Below are 23,237 nucleotides of genomic sequence, written 5' to 3' on the forward strand. Positions count from 1 at the left end.
TGGCTCAGCCAGGCCATCTGAGCCCATATCCCTGTAGGACAAGACACCGGGTACAGCCAAGACCACAGCAGTGGGAGAGACAACTCTAGCAAAACTGAGTGTAGCATCTCCTGCTCTGCTCCAGCTTTACCATCTTTCTCCAATCCTGCTGCTGCGTGATGTACTGCATGCACTGCTTATCAGTTATATGGCACATTAAAAATGGACATGTAGTCTTGCCCATAGGTTCCTTTAGTTATTATGCATGGCACTTGGGTTTTTTAATCAAGTTTGTGTAGCACTTCTCCTTGCCTCAGCCTTTTGCATAATCATTATGTTATTGTGGGTAGAACTGCAGTATCTCTGGATTAGTAATTATTACTAGAAATCCGTGGTGTTTGATTGCAGAACCTTGATCCAAGGAGGAAAGAGATGTCTAAATCTGTAGCCTGTATGCTCTGCTTGGAAAGATGTGAGTTCCTTCCTGCATCCCCTGCCTCTGCCCACCTGGGGTGATGACTGAAGGACATGAGATACCTTCTAGGCTGGCAGGATCTGCCACCTGACCCCAAATGATTCAGTCAGGTTTTTTCAAATGCACCAGAAGACAGTCACTAGGCTGACACTTCCACTTAAGCTCCCAACAAGCAGATACTCACTTTGCATCCTTGTCTGTGGCATACATGTATTTCCAGCTTTGAGAATGCATCTCTTTCTTTTACAGCCATAGATTTTTCCTTACTCTTGTGTTCAGTGTTGCTTTTCAACTCTGCAAAACAGGAGACAGAAGCTGACCCATGAAATCCTGCTGGGAGCCAGCTTATTCAGTCCTAACACCCAAACAGAAACAAGCAAGTATGCCTGGCCATCTGTATAAGGAAAATAAAAGCTGCTCATACGCCAGTAGTGGACAGCAGCAGTGAGCACACCTGAGGGAGGTGCACCCAGATAGAGGAGCTTCTCCACTCACTGACAGAGCTCTGGGGGCTGGTGAATAGGTTGAGGAGTATCAAGGAGTGAAAGAGAGAGATAGACTACTGCAATTGCACCCTACTTTCCCTGAGACAGACCCAACAAGCAGACAGGATGAGAATTCCTTATCCTCTCTCCACCTGGCTGAACACAGTGACTTACAGGATAAGGAGCAGTGGCAACAAGTTCCTGGCCAGTGCAGTGGGCATGTCTCCTCTGTCACTACCCCACTTGCCCAGGTGCCCTTGCACAACAGGTACAAAGCTCTGCAAGTGGAACTGAACAATAATTAGGATGATGATTCATTCTGAAGTCAGCCTGTGCCCTGCATCAGAAATGCTTCCATAAAGAAAAAAAGATGGGTCATTGCCATAGGAGACTCCCTTGCAAAAGGAACAGAAGGCCCAATATGCAGACTTGACCCACTTCAGCAGCAATGGTCCCTTCCAGCCCAAACCGTTCTGTGATTCTGTGTTTCATAGACCACCCAACCAGGATGAAGAGGCAGACAGAATATTCTGTAAGTAGCTAGGAGAATTCTCATGGTCACCAGCCCTTGTTCTTGTGAGGGACTTCAACTTACCAGATGGTCTGCTGGAAATACAACTCATCAGACAGGAAACAGTGTCAGAGGTTCCTGGAGTGTATGGAAGATAAATTCCTAACTTATCTGGTGAGGGAGCCACGTAGAGAAGGTGCCCCACTGGACCTGTTGTTTGTGGACAGAGAAGGACTTGTGGGTGATGTGATGGTTGGAGGCTGCTTTGGGCATAGTGATCACTAAATGACAGAGTTTTAATTCTTCAGGAGGTAAGGAGCGGGATCAGCAGAACTGCTGCCTTGGACTTGTGGAGGGCAGGCTTTGGCGTTTTTAAGAGACTGGTTGACAGAATCCCCTGGGACGCAGTCCTGAAGGGCAAAGGGGCTCAGGAAGGCTGGACATTCATCAAGAGGAAATCCTACAGGCACAGGAGCAGGCCATCCCCATGTGCTAGAAGATGAGCTGGAGGCTAAGAAGAACAGCCCAGATGAGCAGAGAGCCTTGGCTGGAACTCAGGGGAAAAAGAAGAGTTAATTACTTTGGATGAAAGGACAGCCAGCTCAGGAGGACTAGAAGGATGTCACGAGGTCATACAGGAAGCCAAAGCACAACCAGAACTTAATCTGGCTACTGCCCTAAAACACAATTAAAAATGTTCCTATAAATACATTAGTACAAAAGGAGGGCTAAGGAGAGACTAGATCCTTTCTTGGATGTGGGGAAAAACACAGGGACAAAGGACTCGGAAAAGGCTGAGGTACTTAATGCCTTTGCCTCAGTCTTTAACAGTAAGTTCTCCAGGTACACAGCCCCCTGAGCTGGAAGACAGGGAGCAAAACAAAGACCCCATAATCCAAGGGGAAATGGACAGCAACCTGCTACACCACTAACACATATACAAGTCTATGGGGCTGGATGGGTACTGAGGGAACTGGCAGAAATGCTCACCAAGGCGCTTTCCACCATTTATCAGCAGTCCTGGCTAACCGGGGAGGTCCCAGCTGACTGGAGATGGGCAAATGTGACCTCCATCTACAAGAAGGGCTGGAAGGAGAACCTGGGAAACTACAGGCCTGTCAGTTTGACCTCAGTGCCAGGAAAGGTAATGGAGCAGATCACCGTGAGTGCCATCATGTGGCACGGACAGGACAACGAGGTGATCAGGCCCTGTCAGCATGGGTTTTTGAAAGGCAGGTCCTGCTTGACCGACCTGATCTCCTTCTATGACAAGGTGACCCGAATAGTGGATGAGGGAAAGGCTGTGGGTGTTGTCTATCTAGACTTTAGTACAGACTTTGACACTGTTTCTCACAGCATTCTGGAGAAACTGGCTGCTCATGGCTTGGATGGGTGTACTCTTCATTGGGTATAAAGCTGGCTGGATGGCAGGGCACTAAGAGTGATGCTGAATGGAGTAAATCCAGTTTGCAGCTGGTCACTAGTGGTGTACCCCAGGGCTCAGTATTGAGGCCAGTTCTGTTTAATATCCTTATTAGTGATAGGGATGAGCGGATCAAATGCACCCCCAGTAAATTTGAAGACAACACCAAGTTTGGTGGGAGTGTTGATCTGCTGGAGGGTATGAAGGCTCTGTAGAAGGATCTGGACAGGTTGGATCAATGGGCTGTGGCCAGTGGTATGAGGCTCAACAAGGCAAAGTGCCAGGTCCTGCACCCGGACCACAACAACCCCATGCAACACTGCAGACTGGGGATGAGTGGCTGGAAAGCTGCTTGGTGGAAAAGGACCTGGGGGTGATGATTGACAGAGCTGAACATGAACCAGGCAGCCAAGAAGGCCAATGGCACCCTGGCCTATATCAGCAATAGTGTAGCCAGCAGGCCAGGGCAGTGATCATCCCCCTGTACTCAGCAATGGTGAGGCTGCACCTCAAATCCTGTGTTCAGTTCTGGGCCCCTCACTGCAAGAGGGACACTGAGGTGCTGGTGGGGGTCCAGAGAAGGGCAGCAAAGCTGGTGGAAGGTCTAGAACACAAATCTTATGAGGAGAAGCTGAGAGAACTGGGGCTGTTTAGTGTGGAAAGAAGGAAGCTCTGGGGGGACCTTATCACTTCCTACAACTACCTGATAGGAGGATGGAGAGAGGTGGCTGGTCTCTTCTCCCAAGTAACAAGTGATAGGACAAGAGCAAATAGCCTCAAGTTGTGCCAAAGGATGTTAAGATTGAATCTTAGCAAAAATGTCTTCACCAAAAGGGTTGTCAAGCATTGGAACAGCCTGCCTAGGGAAGTGGCTGAGTCACCATCCCTGGAGGTATTTAAAAGACATGTAGATGTGGCACTTAGGGACATGGTTCAGTGGTGGACTTGGCAGTGAGTCTAACTGTTGAGTTCAGCAGTTGAACTAAGTGATATTAAAGGTCTTTTCCACCCTAAATGATTCTCTGATTCTAAGAAAAAAAAATAAAAATCACCAAATGTGAAGGCTTGAATGGCCCTACTCACTCCCACAGCAAGACTTCTTACTATCAGCTTTTACAAGCAGTCATGCCCCATCCCTGGAATTGTTCAAGGCCAGGCTGGATGGGGCTTTGAGCAACTTGATCTAGTGGAAGATGTCCCTGCCCATGGCAAGGGGTTGGAACCAGATGAGCTTTTAAGGTGCCTTCCAGCCCAAACACTAGAGATCATGACTTGCCTCATGATGCACAAAATACCAAGCAGTTGAAGTTCATTCTATGTGAACCTAAACTAGTTGGACAAATACAAGGTACATTTTTCAGCTGCATCCTTTCTCCATGTGGATGTTAACCAATGGGGGACCTAACTGTAACATGCAAAGTCTCTCAGACGGGGGTTTTGTTATGCGGTCATTGGTCAGATTAATCATCCGTAAGTGTATCTACAGGCATTTGACCAAAAGATCTCCTTACAATACTGTCATATCAGCTGCAGTCTCACATTTTGAACGCAGTTATTGAATACATCCCCACTACCCTGAAAATATACATTTGACACTGTAATTTAAAACCCACCCTGGACCACCCCTGGATCAGGAAGTCTCTGGGTTGCAGGTTTCTGGGAGCTGAGAGGAGAAATGTTGCTGTATGTTGCTTTCTTCTGCCTTTCCAGAGGCATCTGCTAGGGGGGAGAAGGTGGGTAGGCCAGATCAGGCTCAGGTTTGACCTGAATGCCTAGTTTTTGATTGTGTTTTAAATGGGTTTTAAATCATTCTGTGGAAAGAAACTGGCTGCCAAATTCTGAAAGTCATTAAAGAAAGCAAAACAAAACAAGCCCATAGCAATGTAACCCATCTCTCCCAAAATAAAATCCACAAAAATAAACCCAAGAAGAACACTATATCCAGCCTTCACCAAAATGCAGGAGCTGTGTGTTTGGGGGTAGGAACATAAACCTGACAGTGGTAGGTCAGGCCAAGCTCTGTGCTTCCCTGGGCAAGACTGCTGTAGTTGAGCAGTTTATTTCATTCTTTCCAAGCAGAGCCGCTCCAGTGCTGAGGACATGGTCTGTTGAAGGCATGTATTTTAAAGAGCTGTGTTTCATCCATCACCCTTCACAGTTCCATTGTGCCCTCTCTGCCTTTTGTTTTCAAAAGGGGTGTGAAATAACCTCCTTTTTAGATAAGAATTTATCTGCTGGATGGCTGCCCATGCACCAAATCTTACATTTGCTCTGCTTTGGACCAAGTCAGGTTTTTTGGTCCCCGTGGAGCTGTGCTCTGACCACAGTTTTGTTTCTACTGTAAACAGTAGCTGAATGAGTTTATTTGGCACCATAATGGTTTCAAAGGCCAAGAGAACAAATATGCATGTGCTCTTTGCCTTTGGGTTTTACTGGTGCCAACCCAGACGTGTGCCTCCATATTTGCTTTGCTGGGCAAGGGACAAAGTACTGATACATGTTATGGGTTATTGCTTCCACTCGTGGCAGGTCTTTTTCAGCCTGCTGAGCTGACCAAGTTTTGAGTCCACCAAAGGTGCGTGACTTGATTCAGGGCTCATTCAGATGTCAAGTCCTTGAAACCTTAGAGTAATGATAAACAGATGGAGCATGTGGAGACAGCTGCTAAAACTTGTTGTTCTCTAAACAGGATATCCTGCTGTCTTTTTAAGAAAACTGGTATCTTACAGTGTTAGAGGTATTTTCTTTTTCTCTGATCAGAATCCTAACTCTTGAGAAGGATGCTTTGGCCATACTTTCTATTCTCATACTTCATCCCAGATGTCACAGTCATTTTCACAGCAGAAAACCAGATGGGTATTTTCATGTTTTCCCCTGCCTGGTGTGAAGAATCTGCTGATGGAGCTAGAGATGCCCACCAGTAACACCCACTGCTGGCTGTATACTGCTTGTCCTTCCCTTGCTGGTCACTTGCTCTACAGGTTGAAAGATGGGCCTTGAAGGGCAGCAAATGCAGAGCTGCTTCTTCAGGTTCCATGGACCTTTTCAAGGGCTGAATTGTTGCTTTTGTTTCCCAGAAAAGAAGGCATGGGTTGGGTTTCAGTTGCCCTACAGTTTTTCTGTCTTCTAGGAGAAACTTCAAAATACGGTTAGAAGCTGTTCCCAAAGTTTTTAATGGAGGGCTGCTTTATTTTACAGATGGGGTGATTAGAGCAGAGATCAAAACAAACTTAAGTTCACTTAAAATTCAGTACCTTCATGGTCCATAGGTGCAATGAGTTGGCTACATCTAGAAACCTTTTTAGGTTTTTTTTGTGAGCTCATGTTTTATAGTGTTACGCATCAATGACTTGTAATTCAAGGAAATAAATGTAAAATTACCTAGAGGGCAGGACATAGTTTATAGTCCGAGAGCTGATGCCTGTAAGTATGAAATAGTATTTTGCATTATATTATACCACTGAAGCTACTAGACACATTCAGGAAACACTTATTCCAAGTCTGTGCCATTTTAGCTGAAAGCGCTGTGGAGGATTTGGAGCTCTCTCCTGTCATTCCAGCACAAGATCCTCCTTCTGTTTGAAGCACAACTCTTCCGATCTGCAGTGACCTTGGAAATTATTTTAACAATTCATGTGTCTTTTTTTCTATCCTTTTAGCTGTTTTTTTTGAATTTGGGTGGAAGGCATGGTAATAAAACTCTTTTCCTTCAATTCTGCAAAGTCTTATGACCACTATCCTTCTTGACTTAGCCTGTCCCCTTGCCCATTTTCTTTTCAGGGTCCTTGTTTGGCTATATTACAGCAACAGTTACTGTAAGCAGAGATGAGGAGAGATGGAGCTCAGGCTTTTGAGGGTCTCTTTATGATGCTTAGAAATGACCCTTTTTGTATCTGGAATCACAGTTACCTTTACATAAGTTAAGACTTGGTGTTATGTGGAAACCAGAAAGTTGATTATGAAAAAGTCAAGTATGTTTGTGCATCATTCTGAAAGTGCTTGTAATAGCATGAAGGATATCTTGTGTATTCTGGCTGTGTTTCAGAAAGAAAGAAAACTTTGTGTCTGTAACTTTATACTAAAAGTTTTTATTTTTATCCTTCAAATTATAAGGTGCATTTGAGAAGCATAAACAAAATGAGATTGAATGTAACAGAGGCAGAATTGCAAGTGGTGGTGGTTACAACAGAGGTAATTGTTCTGCCCAAATTATATCAATGAACCTTTCTGTGCTCTCAGTCCACACGTGGGAGTGAGAAATAAGAGGGACTGGGGAGGAAGGGAGAGCAGGCGGAAGAGAAGTGACCTGAACTTTTAATTCCTTTTTGGGAATTAAATCTGTCTTCATCAGAGAAAAAAATAAACACCTTCTTAGTGTGTCATTTGGTACAGTTCCTTTTGTCCTGCTGCCCATTTAATGCATATTAAGCCTTGGGGAGCTAGAGGTGTTGGGCAGCATGCAAAGTGCTGTGAAAGAAACCACTGGCACTGTGCTGGGCTGGCCTGTCTCAGGAAATTCCGAATGAGTATAAATAAATGCTCTGTAGCAACCTCTGGGCTCCCTGCCTGCTGATGTGTCAGGAATACGCACTCCCTTTAAGGCAAAGGAAAGTGTGCTTCAGACTTAATTTCCTGAAAAACTAACTGTAGTGACGTCTGAGGGTTTGCTCCTGGGTGGATTGGTGAGTGAGACCCTTGAACAGGCTATGGGCAGAGGTGAGATGCAAATGGCTGGCTCTGCTAGCGCTGCAGGCCAGTCAAGAAAAGGGATGGGGGCACCCTGGGGTAGCAGAGCTGAAACCAGCCCTCAGTGTTCTTACAGGATATTAAGCTGGATTTTTTTTAATGTTTTAGTTATTTTTTTTTATCAGTGCCTGGTTAGCTGGGCTGCCACGCCAGTGCTGCTCTCTGATGGGAGTTTGCACTTGCAGCTTCACGCACCTCTGGCAGCCTCTTTGGTTTTGTTGTTACACACAGAGTAGTTTCCTTCCTTCAACAAACACAGGTCTTCTAGTGGGAGATGGGCATTGTGAACACTCAAGTGAAGGGAGTGCTGCACCTATTTATTTTAAGGCATGGTTTCAACAGCAGAAAGGTAGCTGTTATTCTTAAAGTTGCTGATTTTGAATATTTTTCATACACTTTCAATTATAAGCCACTGGTTTTAGCTATTTAGAATGTGCATATAGAAGTAATTCTAATAATGACCTTTTCCATATTTTCTCTTAATGATAGCTTTTTTAACTTTCTGAAGGATTCAGCAGTCTGAACTCTTTTAAGTGCTGAGAAAAAGCTTTCAGTGTTTTTGGATAACGCAAATTGCTTATGCTTTTGAAGTTTGGAGGCAACACACATCTTATCTCACAGAAGGAATCGGTACTAGATTAATATAATAAAGGGTAGGAGGCAACAATTCCTGGTATTTGAAATATTATACTGATTATGCAGCATAAGCCATATTCCTCATGGAGGTAAGCATGTGACAAAATAATGTCCTTACAGAATTCATAAATACAAATATTTGTAGACTCATTCTAGCAGAAGACAATTCTTCCATTTTTTCCACCCTGTGCACAACTGTAAGTGTGAAGTGTAAATCAGTTTTAATATTCCATGGCAGGTTTATATCCCAGGAGTCCAGGTTCTTTCCTGATGGTTACCTCTGTTACAATAGCCCTATGTATCTGTTCTCCACTTCTCACCTCTTCAGAGATTTAAAGGCACAGAAGGGTAATGACATAATAAATCTAAATATTTTGGGTTTGTGATTCAGTTGTTCTTGGCCAGAAAGCAAACATATCCCTCTTTGCTTGGGCTTCAGCAAGTAACAGTGACGCATATTTGTGTTAAAAGACGTTTTCAGGCAAACATAAGGTTTGTATGCATGACTCCTTTGGCCCACATGGGAAGTGGGGAGATGATCTGAATGAGTGAGGAAAAAAGATAAGTATTTGGGGATTTACTCCTCTTCTGCTTTGCTAGCCCTCTGTCTGTGTGTTGTGAAGCCCATCCTATTATGTGGATGCAAGCCTTGGTCTTTTTATTTATTTTCTTTGTAATTTTTCTTGTGACAATGCAGTGGTGTAAAGTAACACGGGGTGATGTATTGTTGGAAGAGTGGAGCAGGTATGCCACATTTTCAAAGGTAAAGGGAGGTAGGGGACCTTCAGGGTTTCTTCTACACAGCAGAGGTTAGCAAGGTGCCTTGCCCACACTGGAGCTCAACCTCATATTCATCATCATTGTTAGCGCAGATCTATTGGGCTATAGTGCTTTGAAATTGAGCTGCTCTACAATAGTGTTGAGTAAATGGCATCACATGGCTTTCTCCTCAGCTGCAAGGAGATTGTGATTGGTATCTACTGTTTGCCATTACTTGCTTTGCCAGGCCTCAAGTTAGTCTGATTTAGAAAGTATCTTTAAATTGAAGGCTCTTAATTTATCACAAACGTGCCCTGAGCCAGGAAGTATGCACACAGTAGAAAGTGAATGAAATACATGTTTCAGGGAATGATGGAGGGCAGTTCCCAAGTAGACAGATACTGTAAGATGAAAAAAATGCACATGGAATTGGGTGCTTGGAAAGAATAAATTCATTCTGATTTGGATTTGCCTTGTTGGCATCTGGTTTTCAAATGTAAGTGAACTGCCCCCCATTTCAAGTCCAGAAGTCAAGGACACCTTGTCATTCTCCTGGTGATACCTGAAAAAGCAGGAGACTAACTACCATGAGTAAATGAGCATTTTCAGCGGAGAGGATTTTCTGTGGCTGAGCCAGCTAAGCCCCCATCACTATTTCAGTGGTTTTCTTCCAATGCAAGGCAAGCTCACTCTTTCTCAGTTACGTTTCTTGATGTGCCACATTGGTTAAAGTGGCATTGGATGTTTGGGAAATGCATCAGTGCAATGCAACCTGCGCTGCCACTTGCTTCTGACTTGCTTGATGGTGGACCTGCTGGTCACGCTTAGAGCCACAGTACTTGCAGGTTCCCTTGTGACAACAGTCTGCCCAAGGGGCCACTGTTTTTAGAGTAGTTTCTACCCAGAGGTGGCAGTGCTGTTGACAACAGCAGGAGCCTCCACTATGGTTTCTGCTCTGCTCTTCCTTGCTGTTGGTGAGGCAGTTGTCAGAATAAGGTAATGACTGTATCATTTCCCACCCATGCCCTGCTTCCTGCCAGCTGTAGTTTGATTTCCCCTGGGACCTGTGATTCAGAAACTGGGATGGAGGCAAAACAGACTAGTCTCTTAGTTTTGAGTTTCTGTGGTTAGTGGCCTTGGGGTGGTGCACATACAAGATGCTCCACCACGGAACTGCCACAACTAGAGCTATTCCCAGAAAATGAGAGCAGTTTAAAATGAACTTTATTGTTGGCCTCAAATAAGGGAGGTGTGAAGAATATAAAGGAGATTTTGTGCATTTTGATAAGGGGGCATATTGCAGTCATTCTCAGGACAGCTGGTTGTGCTTTTTTATTTTTCCCCAGGAATATATTTCTCATAAACAAGATTAATCCTTTATTCAGGGCTAATTAATTTGCATGACTTGCTTATAGTCTGTATTTTATCTTTTAAATGAGCTTCTGTTTGAGCTGCAAGTTTTCCACTCAGAGATTCTAGAAGTAAAAGTTTTAGATACTAAAAAGACTGCAGAGGGTTATGAGGTGTGGTCTTTGAAATGTGGTTTTCACTTTCAGCTCACAGAAATGATTTTTAGTTGTGGTTATATGAAGTTCAGATTAATTCTGTAGGCAACTTTTTTTACCATATGAAAGAAGACCTTTAATGGAAGACCTTTAATGGTGTAAAAAAAAGATAAAGTGACCTCGAAAAACCCTTTCCCAGACACCAAAAAGACTGTTTACTATATATATGCCTTTGGGTACAGGCTGGGAAGCATTCTGAGTATTTTCCGTGTGATACAAAAATGCACTGTTTTTTTTAGCTATGAACAGTAGTCAGTGTGTAGTTAGTAAATATGCAGCAAACAGAAAAGAATAAGAAAAGCCAGAGTCTCGTCTATAAGGTTAAGAAATGGCTCTGTGGTGTATGAATTGACCCTTGAGGAGGAGGTGAGAGTGGGACATGCAGACTACTGCATGCATCTGATCACCAGCACCAAGGCAAGAGCTGGGTCATTGGTTTTACTATAATGCTAAACAAAATTTTTATTATGCTTTTTATTATAATGATAATTCTCACATGGTGCAAAGCAACTAAGATTTTTCAGGTTCAGAGGAACATAATTGTTTGAGAGACTTTCCACTGTGGATTGATCAAGTCAATGGAAAGACTTTTGATGCTTTTAATGGCAACTGCATTGTGGTTGTGATTGTTTTGAGGTTTTCTTCTATTGCTGTAATGGTCCTACTTCTTCTAGAAAGAGCATGGTACTAAGATTGCAGATCCACTCTTAAAATGCCTTCTTTTACCAATGTTGCCTAATAAATGTGATGTCGTAGTCTAGTGCCCTAGTGTTTGTGCTCAAGTGCAACAAAAACACAGCAGCCGTCTGAACCATCTTTCTTCAACATTGCTGCTGCTTATGTTCACTGGCTTAAGGTGGTGTCCTTAATTCACTTCTGTGAGGTTTACCTCTACAGATATCTGAGCGGGAGCTTCTACATCTTGAAATAAAACCGATTTATTACACAGTGTTGTAGCTTCAGCCTTTCTCTGTTATTAATATCAGGGAAGTTGCCATCCTCCATTTCTTTAGTACAACCCCTATCCCAAAGCACTGAGTATTTAGATGTCAGATTTAAAAGTGAGCTCCCCAGCTGTGGTATTGACATATTGAATGTTAAAAAGAATCTAAAAACCTTACACAGATATTTAACCATTCTTCTGCTGCTCATTTTTCTTTGAGATTAAATTTGCAGCAAACATTTTAAACTGGAGATTTATTTATTTAGTAAAATGTGCAGCAAATGGAATTCCTCTTTAAGAGGAGAATCCTCCACACCTGTAACTGTAGAGTTTGTAGCAGGGTCTGTCTCTCTGGCTAGGGCATTTTGGTTTAGACTGTAGTACTCCATACCAAACAGCCTCAGGTGCATCAAGACTTAAATCCTGTTCAGCTGCAGGCATAGCTGTAGATGAGTAATAGCAAAAGAGATGGCCTTTCTTAGAAGGTGGTATTTAGTGGTTGTTTTTCCATGTCAGAGAAAGAGAGGAAGGGGTTATCAGACATGTCTACACTATAGTGTGTGCTGGTTGTGCCATTACTTGTACAAAACCAAAACACTCGATGCTCTTGCTGCGTCTGGCAAAGTACAGAAACAACTTACTGTTTCTGTAAGTTTCCCCCTCTCAGTTCTTGGAGAAAAATAAAATAAAAATCTGGTAGGTTGATTGACTGTATTTTGGGCTTTCCCCCACCTTTGAAAATAGTGGAGAGCCAGGCTGAATTGTTGGGAGCTAGTAATTTCATGGCACCTTCTGTATATTGCTAGCTGAAAGAAGGCTGATCAAATGGTAACGTCTGTTTTCCAAATGGTTTTGTTGTGGTTGATTTTTTTTTTTTAATTTACATCCAACTCCCAACACCTGAAAAGGGGAATGAAATAAAAATAGTTAATTATTTCATTCTGCTTTTTCTTTTCAAATGAGCGCTCAGCCTCATGTATTTTGGTTGGGATTCTCGTTTATATGAGAACAGAAAGAGGAAAGAACAAAAGTAGTATTTCTGTGGAAGGAGAAGGGGAAAAGCATGAATTTCTTCTGTTGTAGTAGAATATCAAAAGCCAGAACTCTTTTTTGGTTGGTTTGGTGTTTATTTTTTTTTAAATCCCCTCTTTCCCTGCCCCAGAAACCTTTCAAACTGAAGTCGAGCATATAAGAATACTGGTTTGACACCATTCATGCCAGCGATTGCTTCTGTGTTTTTCCTCTGCAGCATTGTTTATGGGTTGTCTTGTGCCATAACTCTGGAAGGAGACTGTTATTCATACCATTGTTTCAGTGGAAAAGACATCTTTAATAGCAGTCAGATCCAACATAAAAATGCTTTTGAGCCGATATCATAACCAGATGGGGGGATAAGGCTTTAAATGCGATGTCTGTATTTTTCAAGGCACCTTAGACATCTAGCTTTAGAAATACATCTTCACTTTTTTCTCTCTGTGCTTCCTGGGCTCTCCAAAGCAGCTTTACAATACAGTTTTCCTAGCTTGCATCACCAGAACTCTGTGTCTGCCCACATTTCCACTGCTTTTCACTCACTCAGAAGTCTTGAAGCACATAAACTAAATGTCCTATTTTTTCCAGTTCTCCTGGTCTGGGAGCAGACATGATTAGTGTGGACTCAGGTAGGGCTGACTCAAAATGTTAATATTCTGATGTTCTTGTGTAGTGCATTGGATAGGATGTAATTTAGTAGAAGTTGGCAAGACTGGAATGTTTGGACAGAGTCAGTCCTCCAGTGCGGGAGGCGAGAACTGAAGAGTGCATCTTTTAAATGCTGCTTGTGTCCTGCCCATGGTGATCCTGCAACAGGGAGAGGGAAATGAAGTCTTTGTATACTTCTGGAGAAATTCATTAATAGCAACAGTACCACAATGAGTCCTCTGTGCTTCACAGAGTGTTTTACTTCACATGTACTGGCCTAAAAGCATGATGTGTTCGTGTCTCATTGCATTTAAAGAAAACTGGAGTGTCTGCAGCATTTTCACAGGCAAAAGTGTATGTGTTTGTGCATCTGCATATACTGTTTCTGTGCAGCACAATGCCACGATTAGTATCTGCCTGAGCTACAGCAGAGACTGGGGAATAACTTCTAATTTTAGCAGTGCCCATGATCAGCTGGCCAAGGATGAGACCAGAAGCCCAATAGGAGTGTTTGTACTGCTCAGGATTTGCTGCGGTACTTCCGTGTGTGCTGGGGTGAATGAAGTAGGAATCTTTGGCGCACTTGAGGTCTCTGGAGATGAAGGCTTGCCTTTCTGTCTGACAAGCAAACTGATACAGCTTCCTCTGAGATTAATCTGAGGTACCTGCTTGTGTAGCACTTTGTACTCACCCACCAATGCTAGGGAGTAAGGCATCCATGGTACATCCAGGACCTAAGGCTTGAAAAGAAGAAAGGCCGCACTCTTATCAGGGGTTTATTCATTTCCTTTTTATTATATATATTTCTTTTTTCCTTTTGGAACCACTAAACCATTTTTATTGCTTGAAAACAGCGATCCGTTTTGCTTTGTTCCATGCTTACCAGGCACACCCATTTTGGCCCTTTCTGTGAGACAGCAAAATGCACAAAGGCTTGGCGCAGCTCCTTCACGCTGCATCGGTGTTGTGTGGTTGTTGGTAGACTGCACGCCTGACCCTCGTTTGTCTTAACGTATCAAGAAACGTCTCCAGAGATCAACTCATAATGCTGGGATTGTGTTGGTGTAGGGGAAGTTGCAGGCAGCCAGCTCCGCACACAGTCTCATGCTTGTGGAGTGGCAGATAGGAACTGTGTTGTGGTAGAGCTGCCAGCTTCAGCCAAGGAGCAAAGGGATTTCATTGTAAAGACACTGAGCTGCCTGCAGGTGTTTGTGGAGGGGTTTAGTGAGGGATTCACTGCCAGTGTAATTATTTTATTACCATTATTTGTTTTTTATAGGTTTGTGTTGAGCAATCTTAATACTCCCCCATGAAAAGAAACAAAATATGCCTGAGCATCCAGTTTGGCTCTCATGACTTAACATGAGATTTGCATGTCCTTTTAGAGGTTTTATGAATATTTTTCCAATGATGCATTAATTCCTAAGTCCCGGGGCTTCCAAACAGTCTGTTCCTCCCTCCCCCATCCAACTTTTGTGCATTGTGCCCAAGGACAGCTTAGAGGAGCTGCCTGACTTCACTGGTGTAGTGATGGGAGAATCAGAGATGGTGGTGGGTAGAAGAGAAGGACCAAGAGAAGCAGAGGAAAGCAACTGGGAAAAAGAGAACAGGTAAAACTGACGGACCTAGAATTTACAAGGTGAAGCGACTAAAAGCAAGCCTGGGATGAGGGGCAAGAGTATAACCAGGTTTTGGGTTAGAATCGGTGGAGCAAGCAAATGGATTTAAGTATAGAAAATGGGTGAGAAATCCAAAGTGTGGGAAGAAGGCCAAGAGAGACTAGAAGACTACAGTGAAAGAAAGCCAGTGTGAGAGTGGGGACAAACCTAGGGTGCAGGCAGGAAAGTGACCAAGCTAGGGCAAAGAGCTGTGGGGTGTGGGAGGGAGTTCTCTGTCTGCAGGGAATGGAGCCAGCATGAGAATCTGGGAACAAAGTACTGAATTTGGAAGGAAGAGAAGTAATTCAGACAACATGCTCTGTCTCATTCTCTCCCTGTCAGGGGGGGGGCCTGGAGATTTTTTCTGTCTGACATTGAGGCAGTCCCGCTGGAAGGAGCTGTGTGCTTATGTGCTTAAATATGTGTGTATGCATGTATTTTTGCTTCCACAGTGGTATTTAGATGGCTATTTTGGGTACATCTATAAGTAAATACTGCAGCATACTGAGACTCTGGTCTTTCAACAGAAGCATGTGGTCGGGGAGGGGTGTGGGGGGGGTTATGTTTGTGTCTGCCCAACAGACTGTCCGTGCTGCAGAACCAAAATACCAATGTGCTTAGGTCGGTCCCACTTCTGCGGCTCTCACACGCGTCTGCCTGTGTCTGTGTCTCCATCCTATTCTTTTCCCGTGCTGGGGAAGATGGGTTTTCACTCGGCAGCATCCTCCTTCTAGCTACTGCTCCGGGTGTCCTGTGGTAGCCAAAAGCATAAAGGATCACCATCAAAGCAGTTATACTGTCTGCAGACAAAGCTTTTCTTAAGCATGCCAAGGAAACTGGAAAAACAGGAGCTTTTTTTTCCCCCTTCTCCTGAAACTTCTCAGAACAACATTAAGTCACTTCCTGTAGTTGCAGTAAATCGAGAGTTTCTCTTTTCTCCCTCCCTCTCCCTCTCCTTCTCCCTCTCCCTCCCTCTCCCCCTCCCTCTCCCCCTCTCCCTCCCTCTCTCTGTCTCTCCCTCTCCCTCCCCATCCCTCTCCCTCCCTCTCCCTCTCCCTCTCCCCCTCCCTCCCTCCCTCCCCCTCCCCCTCCCTCTCCCTCTCTCCCCCCCCCCCCCGCCCCTTTCCCGGCTCTCCCGAGGCTTGTATTCCTTTAAGAGGAGCGGGTTCCAGACTCGCCTTTGAAAAACGAAACGGAGAGCTAAGTTCACTTCCAGCCACGGCAGCAGCCAGCAGCGCCCGGCTGCCGGGCCGGGCCCCGCACGGTCGGTGGGCTCTGCCGGGCCGGGGGCAGCGGCCCGGGGAAGCGGATGGACTGACGGCGATCGGTCGGTCAGTGTGTCGGAGGTGCGCGGGTAGCAGTTCCTTATGGGGTGAAGGAGAAAGCCGGGCGGGAGGCAGGGCTTCGGCGGGTGACACATGAAGCTGGGGCAGCCATACGTGGCTGGAAAATTTGCAGCGTGGGGGTAGAGGCATGTGGCTAATTCAGGTAACCGGAAAGCTGGCTTTTATTATTCTTCCAGCTCATAACTCGCAACAGTTGGGTTTCTTTTCCTTCCTTTATATGTGGGACGGTAGAAGCAGATTGTATAGCAGCGCTGTTTATAAATACTCAGCCCAGGGGAGCCCAGCGGATCCGGTGGAGTTTTGCTCAGATTGCTGTGCGGAGAGGCGAGTGCCGCGTCTGGAGGGCATGCGGGTCTTCCTCAGGTGCGCAGCGACAGTCTGCTTCCGCAGGGGGGGATTTGGAGCCCCGCTGGAAGGGGATCCCGCTGCCTCTCTTGGGGCTGGGGTCTTCCTGCAGTTAAAAATGACAGGGACAGAGGCACTGGTGGAAGTAACGTGAGCTCGGGTGAGAGCAGATTGGCATCGCTGCTCCTGCAGCAGCAGTTCCCAGCGCCATAAATCAGCTGCGGAGCTGTATACACTCTAAGGCATCGGTTGCATAAGGAGCAGAGTAGGAGTTTCCCTCGGGTGCTCCAGTGCACCCTCTGGAGAACTTGGTCTCCGCATGATCCGTGCGGTTTGCTGTAATCCTGTGGTCGTCATGTCCCGGCATAGTGTGTATGAAAGCTTGGTGTGACGCTGAAGAGTGGAAATACTCAGGGAAGGACAGCTTTGAGCTACTAGCTGTGCCACTTTTGTGCCCCTTTGCTAACAGTTCTCCATGTATTCTTGTGGACACATTTATGTGTGTATGCGCTTCTCAGCATTTGAAAACCTACTGATTAACTTTTTAAGTTGATCAGGATTTAGTGTCAGCAGAAAGTTGGTCAGCTTGCTGAGCTGCAGCAGCAGTTTCTGCCTCCAGCTGCCTGTGAGCACCCATCTTTCTGCGCTTGTGTTTCAGCATGCAGTTTACTGATACATAGTTTCTTTCCCAGTGATGATTTTTATTTCTTCTTCTCCAGAAAAAGAGGAAGTTGTTATAAATGGAGAAGATGAAAAAGAGCGGAAGGACCCCTATTTTGTGGAAACACCTTACGGTTACCAGCTGGACTTGGATTTTCTGAAGTATGTGGATGATATACAAAAGGGGAATACCATTAAGAAACTAAACATCCGGAAGAAGAGGAAAGCCATACCAGCCTTGGCAGGTACCAAGAACTCTGGTAGCCAGTGCAGTGGCTGGACCTCCACGGAGTCTCTTTCTTCGTCAAATAGTGACGAGAATAAGCAGTCTTGTTTGACAGTGAAGCGTCAAGTAACCTTGTCTGTCTCTGCAAGACCCTCAGTTTCCTTTGAAGCATCTCCTTCCTACTTAACTGTTCCCGATATTAAGCAGCTTCCTCCTCCCTCCCCCCAGCCTCCTCGGCATAACCTCCTTGTAACAAAAACGCTCATGGAAACACGGAGGAGACTTGAACAGGAGAGGATGATGCAGGTCATGCCTGGAGATGTCCGCAGGCCCCGTCTTTCCAGCTTTGGAGGCATGGGCTCCACAAGCTCTCTCCCCTCTTTTGTGGGATCCAGCGGGTACGGTCACATGTCTCAGCAGTTGCAGAATGGGTATCAGGGGAACGGTGACTACGGTGCCTGCTTCAGCTCCTCATTGGGCAGTTCCATTCGTCACAGCCCCATGAGCTCAGGAATATCCACGCCGGTCACCAACGTGAGCCCAGTGCATCTGCAGCACATCAGGGAGCAAATGGCAGTTGCTCTCAAGCGTCTCAAGGAGCTTGAGGAGCAAGTCAAGACCATTCCTGTGCTGCAGGTCAAAATTTCAGTGTTACAGGAAGAGAAGAGGCACATGATGGCTGAACTCAAAAACCACAGGAAAGCCACTCAGAATGACACATACGGTTTCAGAAAGCGATCCTACAGTGCAGGAAATGCAGAGCAGTGGGAACACATGTCTCAGGTGAGAAGAGGTGGAGAACTGTATATAGATTGTGAGGAAGAGGTGGAGAGTGTGGAGCAGAGCTCTCAAAGGATAGAGGAGTTCAGACAGCTGACTGCTGAGATGCAAGCTCTGGAGAAAAAAATACAGGATAGCAACTATGAAAGTCCAGCAACCTTTCAGGTTAACAGAGAAACCCTGACAAAAGAAGCCCGATCTGTTGCTGTAGGTGCTGATGAGAACATGAATGATGTGGTTATATACAGCAGATCTGCAAGGCAACACAAAGAAGTAGCTGTGGGGACAGAGAAAGAAATGAGAGAGTATGGGGTTGGGGTGACGGAGGCTATGCTTGGCTTGTCTACGGAGGTTGAGAAGGAGATAGAGCTTCAGCAGCAGACCATCGAAGCCCTTAAGGAGAAGATATACAGGCTAGAGGTTCAGTTAAAGGAAACAACCCATGACAGAGAAATGACTAAATTGAAACAGGAGCTGCAGGCGGCTGGGTCTAGGAAAAAGGTGGATAAAGCCGTGACAGCTCAGCCCCATGTCATCAGCAGGGTGGTGGAGGCCATCGTACAAACAAGAGACCAAATGGTGGGAGACCACGTGGACTTTGCCGATTCATCAGTGGGAAACCACCTTCAGATGATCAGTGTTGGCACCTCCTGCAGACCTGCTGTGCAGAGCGTGGCTGCGGGCCCTGAGCTCCTGATGAGCCGGTGGCTGGTGAGGGAGAGGGCAGAGGTGAGAGACCAGGGCACAGGGAACCTCCTTGAGCTGTGCCATAAGGCGGTGGGTGTAGAGACAAGTGTCTGTGAGGCTGGCATCAACACGGAGCTGGCAGCCATGCTGGGTCCCCACTGTGTGGCACAGGCAGCCACAGCGGTGATGTCTGTGGGCTGTGGGGATTGCTCAGTGGACGTGGTGGTTTGCACCCCCAAGGAGCATGTGTCCCGCGAAACAGCCACAGAGACTGTGCTCAGCATGGAGGCAACAGTGATGGCCGTGCCTTCTATGGCTAGCCAAGAAACCAGCACTGCTTTGGAGATGGTGAGCCGGTGCACCAGCACGGAGGTAGCCTCCCTGGCGGACTGTGGGACAAACACTGCTCTGAGCAACTGTGATAAACAGACCAACACAGAGAGCATGGAGACACGGAGCGTGGCAGTAGGAGATGGCCGGGTGAAGGACATACAAGCATCTGCTAAAACACGTTCGATTGGAGTGGGCACCTTGCTCTCTAGCCACCCTGGCTCTGAAAAGCCCTGTGCAGTAAAAACCAAAGACTGTGGCGTTGGGCAGATAAACATTCATGAGAACTACTTGGTTGGTCTTAAAATGAGGAGCATTGCCTGCGGACCCCCTCCATTGCCAGTTGTGCCGCCTGGCACCAGGAGCATTGGAGTTGGTGGGGAGTCTGTATGCGAGCCGGTGAGTGGTCTGTTGGAAAGCCCTCTGCCTCCACCTGAGCTGAGGACAGGCTTGGATCACTACATCGAGCGTGTGCAGAAGCTGCTGCAGGAGCAGCAGATGCTGCTTGCTGAAAATTACAGTGAATTGGCAGAAGCCTTTGGTGAGCCCCACTCTCAGATTGGATCTCTCAATTCGCAGCTCATCAGCACCCTCAGCTCCATCAACTCCGTCATGAAATATGCCAGCACAGAGGAGCTGCGGAGCCTGGACCTTCAGAAGCAGTGCATGGAGAGAAGCACCACGTCAGGTAAGCTCACTGCCCAGTCAGCTCCTTGACGGAGCCACAGGTCAGTCACCTCCTCAGATCGCGTTTAGACCCAAAGCAGGTATGTGATCATCCCTAGTGAAATGCAGAACATAACGTCATTGCTGGATGTGTCTATTTGGGTATTGTGTCCAGCAAACCACTGGTAACTGAGGAAAACACAGGTGATTTAATCTCCCCCAGTCCAGCAGACTCTGAGGGACCTGATGATGATGATGATGGCTCTGACTGTGCAAGAGAGGTATCTAAAAGTATGCAAGGTCTGACCACTGTGCAAGGTGTTGACTTCACTTACAACTTCAAGAATATTGAAGGTTAATGCCTGTTGGTTTGGAATTTTTTCCTTCCTTTAAACTTGGCATGCAATTTTTAAATCTGCAGTGTCAGATTTGACAAGAGTTGAAAGTCACATTCAGCATCTCTATCAAACTGACATGTTTCCACAGACATTTCCCTGGGTCTTGTAATGTTTCTTCCACTGCCTTCATTCCTTGTGCCAGAGACCTGTGGAGTGCTTTCCCCATTCCAGCAAGTCTGATTGCTTTATAATAGGCAACTCCAGAGCACTTCACAGAAACCACATCTTGCATCTTTTCTGTTCCAATAACTGTCCTAATGCCTAATTACAGCCTCATGTTTTTTTTTAATTATTGCTGGAGGTTTTGGTGACACTCAGAAAAGGCAAGAATTGAGATTTAAATACTCCTTGCATTTATTTATTAACTTTACTAATTTTTATACAATTGATTTGAGGAATTTCTTTATTCCCTGGGGTAAAGTTGCTTACTTTTTTTTTTTAATTACTATTAATTTTGGGTATCCTATAGTTTAGTTCAAAACTTGGCAATGTTTTCTAATACCTTATTGGTGAATCCAAGCACATTACTGTTTAATGTAGAAATGTTGGCTTACTGGACACCAATATGTAATGCTCTAGCGGTGACTGTTAGATACTTGGCTTCTTGGTCCTGCCATACAGTGACTGAAACAAGAGATTAAGGAAATGTGAAAAACTTATGCAAATTCATCTGTGTCTTGGATGCTGAATTGGGTAAAAAAAATCCTGAGTAAATACCATTTAATGTCATTATAATATTATTTGCTAATGAACTGCTATATGGAAGCTCTTGCAGATTGTTTATGGTCTTAAATTTTACCTGGTTTTGTTAAAAGGCAGTTTGGTAAATCTGATTCTTTTCAATGTTCATGCCCTAAATGGAACGAACTATTAAATAAGCTGAAGTAAAAAGTTTAGCTTCCTGTAGTAAAGTAATAAGCAACATTTATGTAGTGATAAAGAAAACAGATGACATCCTGTCTGCATACATGCAATGTGATACTATGTATGCAATATTATTATCTTTCTGGTATGCACTTCGTATTTTGGGCTTGTCACAAGTAATGATACTATAATAATAAAGAGTATCTAGCGGACACCAGAAATGTCCTTAAAAACAGTCAACCATATATTTTCACTAGCTGTAAATCCTTAATTCCTTTCCTTGCTTTTACTACACAGTATCAAATGTGTAGTCTAGAGATCTTAAAGTATTTAGACACAGGTGGAGCAGCGGATCATATTTTATAAAAACATTCTTACTCGGATTCAGATTTCACATTCTTGATAAAATTATTCTAGAATAATTTTATTTTAATTTGTAATGCCGTTCTCTTTAGCTGTGGATGCTGAGTGTAAATCTTTATTTTTAGGCCCTGGTGAGAACTGCATGCCAGGACTGTGTGCATAAATCAAGCTCTGGGCTATAACAGTTTAGACCCATAGGGAACTGGAGTGGGAAGGAGGTCATAAGCATGAAATGTTTCTCCTTCTCTTTCTATGAATTTCAAAATTATTGTCTTTACTGCATTTATCTGCTGGTCCTGCTGCCTGTTCCTGTGGTTTTACAGACAATGTGTTACTTTTATTCTGTAGAAAGATGTTTGCTGAATGAAGCTAACTAAATAAGTCTGTAAGCACTTGAACTAATAAAGCCCTTTTATTCCATGGATCAGTGCCTCATGATAGCTCTGGTATGGTTAAAATGAGCAATTGGGTTTAAGTTAATGAAAGAAACATGACCTCACACAGGCCTCGATTTCTTAGAAAAACAGGCTGAAAATAGAGGCAGACGTGTCTGGTTTCAGATTGGCAGCAGTAGTGTTGTCTTTAATATTTTGTTCAAAGAGCACCCTTAGGAAGTGCCTCTTATAGGTCAGGTCCTTTAAGGGCAAAAATACCTGAGTTGGCTTGGAGGCATGTGATTTGGGTACCAGTTTGCTGTGTTAAAAGGTTAGTGGTCCATACTGCTTCTGATACTCGAGGTAGCACATCAGTCATGCTCTCAGCTTTACAGATTTAGATTGCTGCCTGTGCTGAGGAGAGGGAGGCATGCTGCAGGGCTGTCTCGCAGCCCCAGTACAGCTTGTGGCAGGTGATGGAGACAAAGGCATGAGAGCTGCAGCCTGCTGCATAGGATGTGGATAGGCTCTGTTGCTGACATCCGTAGGTGCAAGCCAAGTGGACCTCTGAAATGATCTCTGTGCTGGGTCCATCAGCAATGAGTATATTGCTTGTTGAAAAATAAAACACCTTCACTTAGGTAACCAAGCAACTCCTATTTACATAAGCACTGTCTCTCAGAAGCCCTAGTGATGTCAGGGAAATCAACCCTGCTTGTCAGATAGGTCAGTTTCCACTCTGCAGACTCATGTTTGCCGGCACTGGCATCCTGTCTGTGTCCAGCTGGATTGTATGGATGTGGGCAGCAAACCTAGATGCTAACCGATCTTTATTTTTAGACCAGACAGCATATAGGAGGACTAAGAGAGGCGAGTGTATTCAGAGTCTTCATTTACCGTTACAGAATTTTTGGGAAGTTTCATAAAGTTACAGCTGAGTGCATATGTGATATGTTTTGCAAAGTATGAGACAGAGCCCTAATGTCACTGGTAGGGGTTTTACGTACATGGACTTTCACAAGTCTTGTAGATGGATGCCTTTCATAGGCAAGGAGTTTGCAAGGGTGGTGTTTAAAAGCAACTCCTCTGCTGTTGCCCTGAAAAATTATCTGAGCATGTTTGACCTGAAAACGCATGGATATTTGGCCTCAGAGATCTTTGGAGTATCAGTTTTACAGTCACTTTTGGCGCAATCCTGACTGAGCACCCCAGTGGAAGCATTGCACTAATCATCATAAGGAAGGAGGCAACTTCTTGAGTTAATACTTGAGGGAGTGAAAGGAAGTGGGAAGCAAGTGGTGTAGGAAAGTCTCATAGGTTAGGAAAACATGATGTGCT

General features: G+C 44.9%; 1 protein-coding gene across 1 annotated transcript in view; it reads left to right on the forward strand.

The window, feature by feature from the left end:
* The window catches only part of KANK1 (KN motif and ankyrin repeat domains 1), a 55,027-nt gene that overhangs the window by 9,212 nt on the left and 22,578 nt on the right, over positions 1–23,237 (forward strand). The window contains exon 2 of the mRNA XM_062612477.1: positions 17,271–19,922. Within this exon, the coding sequence (XP_062468461.1) occupies positions 17,271–19,922 (2,652 nt within the window). The remainder of the gene's footprint in view (positions 1–17,270; positions 19,923–23,237) is intronic.

This window comes from Pezoporus occidentalis, unplaced genomic scaffold, assembly GCF_034315485.1.
Source record: "Pezoporus occidentalis ecotype Australia unplaced genomic scaffold, CSIRO_AGI_Poc_V1 ctg16, whole genome shotgun sequence".
NCBI classification, from domain to species: domain Eukaryota; kingdom Metazoa; phylum Chordata; class Aves; order Psittaciformes; family Psittacidae; genus Pezoporus; species Pezoporus occidentalis.